We start from the raw sequence: 12,565 nt of genomic DNA, 5'->3' as shown, positions 1-12,565 counted from the left end.
AGGACTTATAGAGGTACATATTAATGGTCAAAGGGAAATAACCTTCTCAGTTGGTGGCAGTGAGAATGGTAAGGACGGGGGTGTTTTTCCTACCTCGGAGGAATTTCTTGTTGTCTATGTTTCTCTTTGCCCGTCTCTCTCTCTATTCCTTTCTGATTTGTTTTCCGCGACCACACGTCACTGAGCCTACTGATAATGCCCGAAAATCTCTCTCTCTATCTCTCTCTCTCTCTCTCTGTCTCTGTCTCTGTGTCTCTCTCTGTCTCTCTCTCTCTGTCTGTCTGTCTCTCTCTTACTTCCCCTGTCTGTCTCTATTTCTCTGTCTGTCTGTATGTCTGTCTGCCACTCCCTCCCCCTCTCTCTCTCTCTCTCTCTCTCTCTCTCTCTCTCTCTCTCTCTCTCTCTCTCTCTCTCTCTCTCTCTCTCTCTCTCTCTCTCTCTCTCTCTCTCTCTCTACCATGTTGGCATGTAGGGCCTATGCTATGAACTTTTTTTTTCTCTCTCTTTGTCTGATTTAATAACCATGTTTTTATGTCTTTGCTTTGTTTCTTCTTCTGCTTTAATATTATGCACTACTTAGTTAATTCCCTCTTGGGCGAGGGCTGGATGAAAAAAGATCTGTGCTGTATCTACTCCATTACCCTCGAAAAATAAAGTTGGTTCGTTCGTTCGTTCGTTCGTTCGTTCGTTCTCTCTCTCTCTCTCACCAAGGGCGGATCTGGGGGGGGGGGGGGGGGGTTACACGGGTTACGTAACCCCCACCCCCCCACCACCCCAAAAAAGAGGTAATTTATTGGCTCAGGATGCACCAGATAGCTCTATTTTGCTTCTTTGGATAAACAATTTTTCCGGGGGGGGGGGGGGCATGCCCCCGGACCCCCCTACTGGCTCAGGCGCCTTTGGCGCCGTCAACTTGTATCTTCGCAGTCATTTTGTAACCCCCCCCCCCCCTCCAAAGTGAATTGATCCTCCCTTGCTCTCACGCACGCCCCTTACAACACATGCAACCTGTTGATCATGCAAACTCACGGTTTTGGCGGAGTTAAGCCACGTGACCTGCCCCGGAAGTTTGACAGTCACGTGTCTGAGGTAGGGGAGGTAAGCGAGAGAAATAATCCAGAGGAAGCCACACGGCACCCACACCAGCGCCGTCTGCTGGAAACATTCTGTGAACTGGGGCCACGAGTTGTTGAGGAGGAGGTTTTCATCCTGAAAAACAAACAAACAGTAGAAATGGAAGGTTAAATGAATTAATATTTGAATGAATAAAGAGGTAGCATCCGAAGCTATAGCCAAGAGTTGCTGAGTAGAAGACTTTCATTCTGAAAAAGGAAGGGATACACGATTGAATAAATGAAGACGCAATGGCAATGAGTTGTTAAGAAGGAATTATTCATACTGAAAATAGAAACAGAAATAGAAGAATAAATGAATGAATTAAGACGCAGTATCCAAAGGCGCGTTGCTATAGCCACGAGTTTTTGAGTAGATGTTCCTCCTGAAAATAGTAATGAATAAATGAAGACGCAGCATACAAAGCTGGCTATGGCCACGAGTTGTTGAGAAGAAGATTTTCATCTTGAAAAAAAGACAGATACATCTATATATAAATACGACTTGTGTGTGTGTGTGTGTCTGTGTGTGTGTGTGTGTGTGTGTGTGTGTGTGTGTGTGTGTGTGTGTGTGTGTGCGCGATGCACGGCCAAAGTTCTCCATGGATCTGCTTCAAATTTGGTGGGCATATTCAGGTACACCCGGGACAGGACACAACCTGGTCGATATTTCAACACGTGCTCTCAGCGCGCAGCGCTGAACCGATTTTGGTTCCACCTCAGCTACCCGGGCCCCCATACCGACACACCAAAGCCGCTAGACCACATCACAACGCCAAAGTTCTCGGTGGATCTTTTTCAAATTTGGACACCGTATTCAGCTACACCCCGGACACAATATCATATATGAGATATTTCAACACGTGCTCTCAGCGCGCAGCGCTGAACCGGTTTTGGTTTTTCTGTTCATTTCACCATTCCCAGTAACTCTTCCTGATCTTCTCCATGTTTTGCGTTTATCTCCCTTCCTTCGTGTGACTTCAATCCATATTCCCGTTTCAGTCTACGTTACTATTTTTAGAATGTCACTGCGCTGTCCAGAACGCTTCCTTTGCACCCGTAAGTTGTTCTTACTGTCAAAGTGAAAAGGTCGAATCAATTTATAGCCACGCGAAAAATACACTGTCACCTATCTCTATATATGTTACAGTCAAATCGGGAAATCAGGTATTTCACGAGAATGTCTGAAAGTTTAGGCATTCATGGTAAATACCTGGTTTGATCAGGCAATTCCGGAAATGACTGAATTTTTTTAGGCACTATCAGGAAATGACTAAAAACTACTTGTGCAAATTTCCCGTTTTGCCTGACTGTAATGCAAAACGGGTTGTTCTGTGACCTTGTCTGTTTTTACCTCGTCTGCCTTGAGCATGAATTTCTCTTCTAGCACGTTGTCTATTCATCGTTTTCCCCATTTCACTGCGTTCGGAGTGATTGCAGTTTGTTTTTTTACGGGTGCAGGTCACTACTGCGAGTGTAACACTATCGCGTGTGTAAGACTACGAGCACGAATTTATTGTGATTTTCTCGTAAAATTCGGAGTGATTGGAGTTTGTTTTTACATAGCCGGCCTTGAGCACAAATTTATTGTGAGTTTCTCGTATAGCACATTGTCTCCCCCCCCCCCCCCTTTCGCTGAGTTTGGATTGATTGGAGTTCACTTTCAGTATAATGCTAGGGGGTGATTCTTGACAGGAGTGAAAATGACAACTACACACTGGTGACCAAGAATGGGATTTTAAAAGGAGCCTACGCCAGAAACGATTTCGAACTGTGTCCACAAAAACTGTTGTATTTGAGTTAAATGAACTGTGTTAAGCACGTAAGTCTTCGCGCGGCCGTCATCCTGGGCTCCCAAAGCGGAGGACAAGGATACGTCAAGTGCAACTGTTCGGGTGCAAAGAAATGCCAGAACAATCGGTGCAAATGCTTCAAAGCAAAACTGAAGTGCAACAGTCGGTGTCACCAATCCTTGACTTGTGGAAACAAATGAACTGTTGACAGAAAGTTCTGTTTTAATGTACATTTTAGTTTTTAGAATTAAACATTAAAATGATAACATCATTATGTTCTTTAATTGAATGCCTTAAAATCAAGAGAGAGAAAGATATAGGAGAGAGAGAGAGAGAGAGAATACAGAATAGATTCCACACTGACAGCATTGGCCCGGCACAGGCAGTTGATGGCTGGACAGCAATGCCTTCCTGATGGAAAAGAGGCATGAAACCAATTACGACCCCAGCCATTCAAAGTTTTATAGTAGGCTTCTGTGCTGAAATGCTTTCTGACTCTCACCAGAAACACAGATTGTGAGCGGTAGGCATTCTCCGATAATGCCTGGCAGCCTATTTCAGTCAATCACCGATAGTGCCTAAACAATTTCAGTCATTTCCGGATTTGCCTGATCAAACCAGGTATTTACCGTGAATGCCTAAACTTTCAGGCATTCTCGTGAAATACCTGATTTCCCGATTTGACTGTAACATATATTTATAGATTTAGATATACATATATATATATACGGCTTCTCTGTGTGTGTGTTTGTGTGTGTGTGTAAGCAACACCTGTGGATTATAGAGTTCTGTTTGTGATGGGGTCTAGCGGCTTTTGTCTGTCTGTATGTTCTGGCATTTGAGAAGCCACAACAGATAATATAGGGCTAAGAAATAAGCTCTAAAATTCTCAATCCCGTTTGACAGGACTTCGCCTTCAAAGGTGATTGTGGTGAACCGCCACGCTGTCTGTCTCTGTCTCGCGATTCACCCCGTTTATCTCCCTTCCTTCGTGTGGCTTCAATCCATATTCCCGTTTCTACGTTACTATTTTTAGAATGTCACTGCGCTGTCCAGAACGCTTCTCTTGCACCCGTAAGTTGTTCTTACTGTCAAAGTGAAAAGGTCGAATCAATTTAAAGTCACGCGAAAAATACACTGTCACCTATCTCTATATATTTATAGATATACATATATATATACGGCTTCTGTGTGTGTGTGTGTGTGTGTGTGTGTGTGTGTGTGTGTGTGTGTGTGTGTGTGTGTGTGTGTGTGTGTGTGTGTGTGTGTGTTTGTGTGTGTAAGCAACACCTGTGGATTATAGAGTTCTGTTTGTGATGGGGTCTAGCGGCTTTTGTCTGTCTGTATGTTCTGGCATTTGAGAAGCCACAACAGATAATATAGGGCTAAGACATAAGCTCTAAAACTCTCAATCCCGTTTGACAGGACTTCGCCTTCAAATGATTGTGGTGAACCGCCACGCTGGCTGTCTCTGTCTCGCGATTCACCCCGGCGAAGCCGGGTATTCCTCTAGTAAATGAATATATGAAGAAGCAACACCCAAAGCTGAGTTATCACCAGTCATTCTTACTTAAAATAATTATTTGTTGTGTACCGTGTTCCCTCGAATAAGGCTACCTTAGGGCCTCTTCTGATTTGCTTAGGCACTTGTGACTTTGCATCGGTGTAGGAGGAGAGTAGTTCTAGACTGCTGCATTTTGGGCCAGATACGCCAAACAATCTCTGCGATAATCACATTTGATCATGTTTGGATCCTACCTCGTATCATATCACTGCACGTCCCATGCACGTAGCTTCCTTGTTTTGAATATTTTTTTTTTTTTTTTTGTTTTCTTTTTTTTTCCAAGCACATCATTGTGGGGCTTTTAATCAATAACATGCATCCGTCTACAATGTATCATCATTCATCCATCAACATTTATAATAAATAATTATGTAAATGGCAAGTATACAAGACATAAATATATATATGTATATGCAGCATTGGGACATAACAGACAGACGGACATATAACATACCGTTCTTGAATGCAAGAATGGTCGAGATTACTCTTCCTTTGATGATTCATTTTCAAACACGAGAAAGGTGGAACATGTGGACTATTTTCTGTTTTACAGTTGATTGTCTGTCTGTCCACTTAACAGACCGTGGAAGATCAGTGACTGTAACGTTTTGTTTTATCACGATTACACTTTCCAATAAGGCCAAAAATAAATAGGTCTGTTTACGGTAACATAGGCCAAAAAAATAGGGTCGGTAGGTCGGGATTTTTTTTTTCCCAAAAAACATATTTTTACGTTATTTTTTATTATTTGTTTTCCCCAAATGCCAAAAAAAGTCTAGGGTCGCGCGAAAAAAATAGGGTCGGTCGGGTTACCGTAAACAGACTATTTTTTTTTTTGCCTAACGTACATACCTTTTTATATTTAGTCAAGTTTTGACTAAATATTTTAACATCGAGGGGGAATCGAAAGGAGGGTATGGTGTATGTGTGTGCGTGTGTGTGTGTGTGTGTGTGTGTGTAGAGCGATTCAGACTAAACTACTGGACCGATCTTTATGAAATTTGACATGAGAGTTCCTGGGTATGAAATCCCCGAACGTTTTTTTCATTTTTTTGATAAATGTCTTTGATGACGTCATATCCGGCTTTTCGTGAAAGTTGAGGCGGCACTGTCACGCTCTCATTTTTCAACCAAATTGGTTGAAATTTTGGTCAAGTAATCTTCGACGAAGCCCGGACTTCGGTATTGCATTTCAGCTTGGTGGCTTAAAAATTAATTAATGACTTTGGTCATTAAAAATCTGAAAATTGTAAAAAAAAATAAAAATTTATAAAACGATCCAAATTTACGTTTATCGTATTCTCCATCATTTTCTGATTCCAAAAACATATAAATATGTTATATTCGGATTAAAAACAAGCTCTGAAAATTAAATATATAAAAATTATGATCAAAATTAAATTGTCGAAATCAATTTAAAAACACTTTCATCTTATTCCTTGTCGGTTCCTGATTCCAAAAACATATAGATATGATATGTTTGGATTAAAAACACGCTCAGAAAGTTAAAACAAAGAGAGGTACAGAAAAGCGTGCTATCCTTCTTAGCGCAACTACTACCCCGCTCTTCTTGTCAATTTCACTGCCTTTGCCATGAGCGGTGGACTGACGATGCTACGAGTATACGGTCTTGCTGAAAAATGGCAGCTACTTGACTAAATATTGTATTTTCGCCTTACGCGACTTGTTACATTTAGTCAAGTTTTGACTAAATGTTTTAACGTAGAGGGGGGAATCGAGACGAGGGTCGTGGTGTATGTGCGTGTGTGTGTCTGTGTGTGTGTGTGTGTGTGTGTGTGTGTGTGTGTGTGTGTGTGTGTGTGTGTGTGTGTGTGTGTGTGTGTGTGTGTGTGTGTGTGTCTGTGTGTGTGTCTGTGTGTGTGTCTGTGTGTGTGTGTAGAGCGATTCAGACTAAACTACCGGACCGATCTTTATGAAATTTGACATGAGGGTTCCTGGGTACGATATCCCCGAACGTTTTTTTCTTTTTTCCGATAAATGTCTTTGATGACGTCATATCCGGCTTTTCGTGAAAGTTGAGGCGGCACTGTCACGCTCTCATTTTTCAACCAAATTGGTTGAAATTTTGGTCAAGTAATCTTCGACGAAGCCCGGACTTCGGTATTGCATTTCAGCTTGGTGGCTTAAAAATTAATTAATGACTTAATAATTGATGATGGTCATTAAAAATCGGAATATTATAAAAAAAAAAATTTTTTTATAAAACGATCCCAATTTACGTTTATCTTATTTTCCATCATTTTCTGATTCCAAAAACATATAAATATGTTATATTTGGATTAAAAACAAGCTCTGAAAATTAAAAGTATAAAAATTATTATGAAAATTAAATTTTCAAAATCAATTTAAAAACACTTTCATCTTATTCCTTGTCGGTTCCTGATTCCAAAAACATATAGATATGATATGTTTGGATTAAAAACACGCTCACAAAGTTAAAACGAAGAGAGGTACAGAAAAGCGTGCTATCCTTCTCAGCGTAACTACTAAACCGCTCTTCTTGTCAATTTCACTGCCTTTGCCATGAGCGGTGGACTGACGATGCTACGAGTATACGGTCTTGCTGAAAAATGGCATTGCGTTCAGTTTCATTCTGTGAGTTCGACAGCTACTTGACTAAATAATGTATTTTCGCCTTACGCGACTTGTTTGTTCTTTGACTCTGAATTGGAACGTTTGCAGTCTATATATGTTTAGGGATATTTGATTAATTGCCGTGTTTCTGATAGCCCCCTCCCCCCCCCCCCATCCCCACACTCCACTTCCCGGGAATTCATGGTGACAGATGCGTCTGTACAGTGAAACCTCTCACACCTCAACACATCTGAGAACGTAAAACTGAGGAGTGAGTCTTTCGGAACAGGTACAAGTACAGACTGTATGAAGAGGACATTTTTGGATAACAGGTCCTGGGAGGGTTCACTGTATTGACTGTGTGAACTATACAACACACCACGGTGGTCAGCTGGGTTGAGGTGAGATATCCACGATCACACGTTTGCTTTACGTTTTTTTTCGTTTTTTTTTTCATTTTCATTACTTTATTGTCCCATCGCTGGGAAATTCGGGTCGCTTCCTCCCAGTGGAAAGCTAGCAGCAACGGAGTCGCGCTACCCAGGTGTCTGCGTGTTTAGGTGTATTCAGCCACCTGCACTTATGGCAGAATGACCAAGGTCTTTTACGTGCCATTGTGATGACACGGGGGTGGGACATGGCTTCCGTCTCTGGGTCTGCACATAAAGTTGACCCGTGTCCGTCCCGGCCCGAATTCGAACCTGCAACCTTTCGATCACAAGTCCAGTGCTCTACCAACTGAGCTACCGGGCCCCCTAACGTGCACTAAAGCAAATAATTATGTCCCATGAAGTTTTATTTCCACCGACACACACACACACACACACACACACACACACACACACACACACACACACACACACACACACACTCTAATGCGCTTTTGTTGTCTGGAGCTTCCGTGACAACATGTTCAGTGCGGTTGAAACCGTTGAAGCCTTACTTCCGCACACGTCAGAGCTAAAGATGGCAACTAAACACGAAGTTTCGTCTTTTCCTGTGCCTGTGTGAATGCGGCTCATTCAGACATTCCCGATACGACCCCTTGTGACTGACAGGGTCACGTTCTAGTCACAAGAACAGGTAACGAGTGAACGGCGACAGGTTTTCGTCAGCACGGGATAGAGTGAGCTTCTCTCTCTCTCTCTCTCTCTCTCTCTCTCTCCGCTCTCTCTCTCTCTCTCTCTCCTCTCTCTCTCTCTCTCTCTCTCTCTCTTTCTCTGTGTGTGTGTGTGTGTGTGTGTGTGTGTGTGTGTTTGTGTGTGTGCGCGCGTCAGTGCGTCAGTGCGGGTGTGTCTGCGTGCGTGTGTGCGTGCGTGAGTGCGGGTGCGTGCGTGTGTTTGCGGCGTGCGTGTGTGTGTGTGTGTGTATACGCTTCGGTATTTTGATTTACTAATTTTCCCTTTGCATAACTTTGCGGAATGATTATACAAGTTGGTGGGCGTGTACATGGGGCAGTAGAATAAACTATCACTGGTACTAGTACCACATCCCGTGTCCCTGAATTAATTATGCCACGTATTACCGCCACGTTACACATTTTGAACTCCCAACATGAGCTTTCACTGTCGTCTCCCGTTTGTCGTTATATAATACACAGATTAGATAACTTGCAGCGTTGCATACAGAAAACAATCAGGTGCAAATTAACTTACTGTTGGTGCAACATTAGCACTGCGACTACGAGATACTGGGTTGCACATAGCCTACAATCAGTTAGGCGCAATTTCCACTGCAGTTACAACCTTCTGGGTGAAAACATTGGGTGAACTGTTGGCAATAACTACATCATAACTTGGAACAAACACACTCCGCAGTCTTACGCACAACTTCCTTCGCACCTACAGCAGGCGCAGTGACTAAAATCGAATACCTCAGTGCTGGTTGTACGAAGACAACGACAACTTATCACTTGCAACATCACACACACACACACACACACACACACAGACACACACACACACAGCACACACACACATACACACACACACACACACACACACATACACACACACACACTCACACACACACACACACACACACACACACCGTCATACACACACATACACAACAACAACAACATATACACACACATACACATACACCCCCCCCCCCCCCCCCTCCCGGAACATACGCACACTCATATAAACACACATAAACACTCAAAAACACACACACACACACACACACACACACACACACACACACACACACTCACACACACACGATGATGAATGAGGATGATGATGAGGATGTAGTTGCTGGTAATGACGAAAAAGACTAAAACAGTGACGACAATTAAAACGAATAAACACAGGAATATTGTATCGACAAAACAAGCTCACACTTACCCAAAATGAGACATTTCCACAGAATTCTTTGAACCCCATAGTAGTTCGTTGTGTTCTGCCAACGATGTGTTTTGTCAACGCTGTGTTCTTTCAACGCAAACATTCAAGGCCGGATATGTAGGCCCTATTGTCAGCTGTACTTGAGTTTTGCGTGAAATGACGGAAACACAGCCGGCTCAACACACGGAAGACGCACAATCGATAGAGTTGTTAGCACTGACAATAACTAGTACAGTGTGCAAGGCTTGAAATAAACTGCGAACGTTTCTTGAACGATACTGTCTAGTCACTCATGTAAGCCTTGCCTAGATGACATTATGAACAGAACTTCAGTCGTGGTGACACACTGCGAGCGTAATTCACTCAAATCGAAAGTAGGAAAGTCTACACACGTGTTCCAGCTTTAACAATGCCCTCACTGACTTAATCAAACACACTACCACAAACACGGCATGGCTGGCTCGGTGATATTTTCTTTCACCCGGTGGCTAGCTACACCGACGTCTGTCGTACGTCTGCTTACCCGAGGAATGAGGTGTTGTGACTAAGCTAAACTGGCGACCACAACTGACCCGAGTTCAACCGGTCTTGTCGTCTGCTGAAGCGCAGTTGACGACTGATAAGCCAGTGGCAGTGTTAATGCCCGTTGTCCCTAATTAAAGATGCAATGCTGGTTTGGAAATATGCACTAGTGACCTTGTGACTACTGGCTCGCAAATTGTATTGCTATCTTCTGTTGTGTAAATCTACCTTGAAGACACCGCTATCAGCCGTATAGGCTTGTTGTTGTTGTTTGGAAACCCATGAATTTTGATTTCATTGATATGTAAGAAATACAACACTGTATTCTTCTTCTTCTTCTTCTTCTTCTTCTTCTTCTTCTTCTTCTTCTTCTTCTTCTTCATGTGCTGAAACTCTCACGTAGCCTACAATCGTTATTTTTGACGAGTGAATTTGTACGTGTATGACCGTTTTTACCCCACCATTTAGGCAGCCATACGCCGCTTTCGGAGGAAGCATGCTGGGTATTTTCGTGTTTCTGAGTATGGATTACAGGATATTTTCCGCGCGCTGTGTAAACACGGCAACTTCGTATGCCTACATATAGAGGCAGCTATAGCCTATATTTTACGGTAGAATTATTCTGTAAAGGCTAGTTGGTTGAAGCATGACTGTGTTGAATAAAAGACAGTTTGACACGGACATATTTCCTATGTCAGACACATGTGTGTGCTTCGCATTTTTGACTGAAAGGACAGAATAGGGTGTATTCATACATCTGTTGCATGCTGTTAATCAGAGAGAGAGAGAGAGAGAGAGAGAGAGAGAGAGAGAGAGAGAGAGAGAGAGAGAGAGAGAGAGAGAGAGAGAGAGAGAGAGAGAGAGCGAGAGCGAGGGAGAAAGAGAGAGAGAGAGAGAGATTTGTTTGTTTGTTTGTTTATTTGTTGCTTAACGTCCAGCCGACTACGCAGAGCCATATCAGGACGAGACAGAGAGAGAGAGAGAGAGAGAGAGAGAGAGAGAGAGAGAGAGAGAGAGAGAGAGAGAGAGAGAGAGAGAGAGACAGAGAGACAGAGAGAAAGAGAGAGAGACAGAGAGAGAAAGAGAGAGAGACAGAGAGAGAGAGAGCGAGATAGAGAGATAAAGAGAGAGAGAGACAGAGAGAGAGACAGAGAGAGAGACAGAGATAGATAGAAAGAGAGACAGAGAGAGAGCGAGAGAGACAGAGAGAGAGCGAGGGAGAAAGAGAGAGAGAGAGAGCGAGAGCGAGGGAGAGAGAGAGAGAGAGAGAGAGATTCAGATTCAGATTCAAAACTTTAATACAAAGGGATAAAGGTTTTAGGCAATGCCTAATCTTCCAACCTGTCCCTTTTAGACATACATGACATTATACATTACAATTATATATTTATATAACATGTATTGAACAGCCAAACGAATAACTAATTAACTAAGAATTTGTAATCAGGTTAAAAGTAACAAAACACTAGTTATAATAACGTGGTTCATTGATTAATAAAATGATGATTAAGATGTTATGCAGTAACAGTTATGATTTTAAAGCGTAGGGAGAGAATTATTTTTGACAAAGATATTTTCGAACATTTTTTTTAAAAGATGAAAGGGTTTGACATGTTTTACAGTACATTGGAAGTATATTCCACACAAGCGATCCCCAGTAGGATAAACTAGATTTATACAAATCAATGCGTGGGAGCGGTAGTGTATAATTCAAAAGCCTCGCTCTACCAGGAGGACGCTCAAACAGGTCTTTGATGTATGAAGGTGTTTCATGGTTGTACATTTTAAACATGAAAACACTAGCATTTAAAAAGAACTGCTGATGTAGCGGAAGAATGTTCAGTTGAGTGTATTTTTCTTGAGTAGTCATATTGGGATCTCGGTTTAATAACTTTACACCTCTCTTGTGAAGTGTGTTTATTTTCTTTATATGAACATCACTGGCATTGCACCAGACAGTAGATGCATAGCAAATGTGAGAGAGACAGTGTGCGTGGAAAAACATTTTGAGGGCATCCACAGAAACAACGCACCAGAGCTTGTTAAGTAAGAAAAGGTTCCTAGAAACTCGTTTATAAACTGTATCAATGTGAGAGCGCCAGTTAAGTTCATCATCAATTACAACTCCAAGCACACGGTGTTGATGGACTTGAGCAATGCTAACTGTACCATGCATAAGATCAAGGCTCAGAGGCTGTCGCTGGTGTTTTTGTCTTGTGGTTATTAACATGCTTTTTGTTTTCTTAGGATGCAGTGCCATTCTGTTACAATTACACCAATCATTAATATTTGCTATACTTTCTTGGAGTACTTTTCTTATGAGATTTATATCTGTATTACTGCTGTGAAGTGTTGAGTCATCCGCAAAAAGATCAAGTACAGCATTTTCTTGTTTGAGGTGTAATGGTAAATCATTAATGTATAGTCCAAACAGTAAGGGACCAAGGATAGAACCTTGTGGGACTCCACATTTTACAGTGCCTTGTGATGAATATGAACCGTTTAGGTAGACTGCTTGTTTCCTATCTGACAGATATGATGTAAAAAAGGACACAGATGAGCTATTTTGCAGGTAAATAAGTAATTTGTCTAACAAAACAAGAGAGAGAAAGAGAGAGAGACAGAGAG

The 12,565-nt window shown here is 42.2% G+C and overlaps 1 protein-coding gene across 1 annotated transcript in view; it reads right to left on the bottom strand.

The window, feature by feature from the left end:
- Window positions 1–10,066, bottom strand: part of LOC138972552 (multidrug resistance-associated protein 1-like) — a 44,649-nt gene extending 34,583 nt beyond the window's left edge. Inside the window, exons 1-2 of the mRNA XM_070345201.1 lie at window positions 9,416–10,066; window positions 1,030–1,209 (exon numbers count right to left, since the gene is read on the bottom strand). Of these exons, the coding sequence (XP_070201302.1) occupies window positions 1,030–1,209; window positions 9,416–9,454 (219 nt within the window). The 5' untranslated portion in view covers window positions 9,455–10,066. The remainder of the gene's footprint in view (window positions 1–1,029; window positions 1,210–9,415) is intronic.
- Window positions 10,067–12,565: the final 2,499 nt, after the last annotated feature.

Source organism: Littorina saxatilis, linkage group LG8, assembly GCF_037325665.1.
Source record: "Littorina saxatilis isolate snail1 linkage group LG8, US_GU_Lsax_2.0, whole genome shotgun sequence".
Classification (NCBI taxonomy): domain Eukaryota; kingdom Metazoa; phylum Mollusca; class Gastropoda; order Littorinimorpha; family Littorinidae; genus Littorina; species Littorina saxatilis.
Note: the sequence above shows the minus strand (reverse complement) of the source record. Positions and strands in the feature narration are given on the sequence as shown.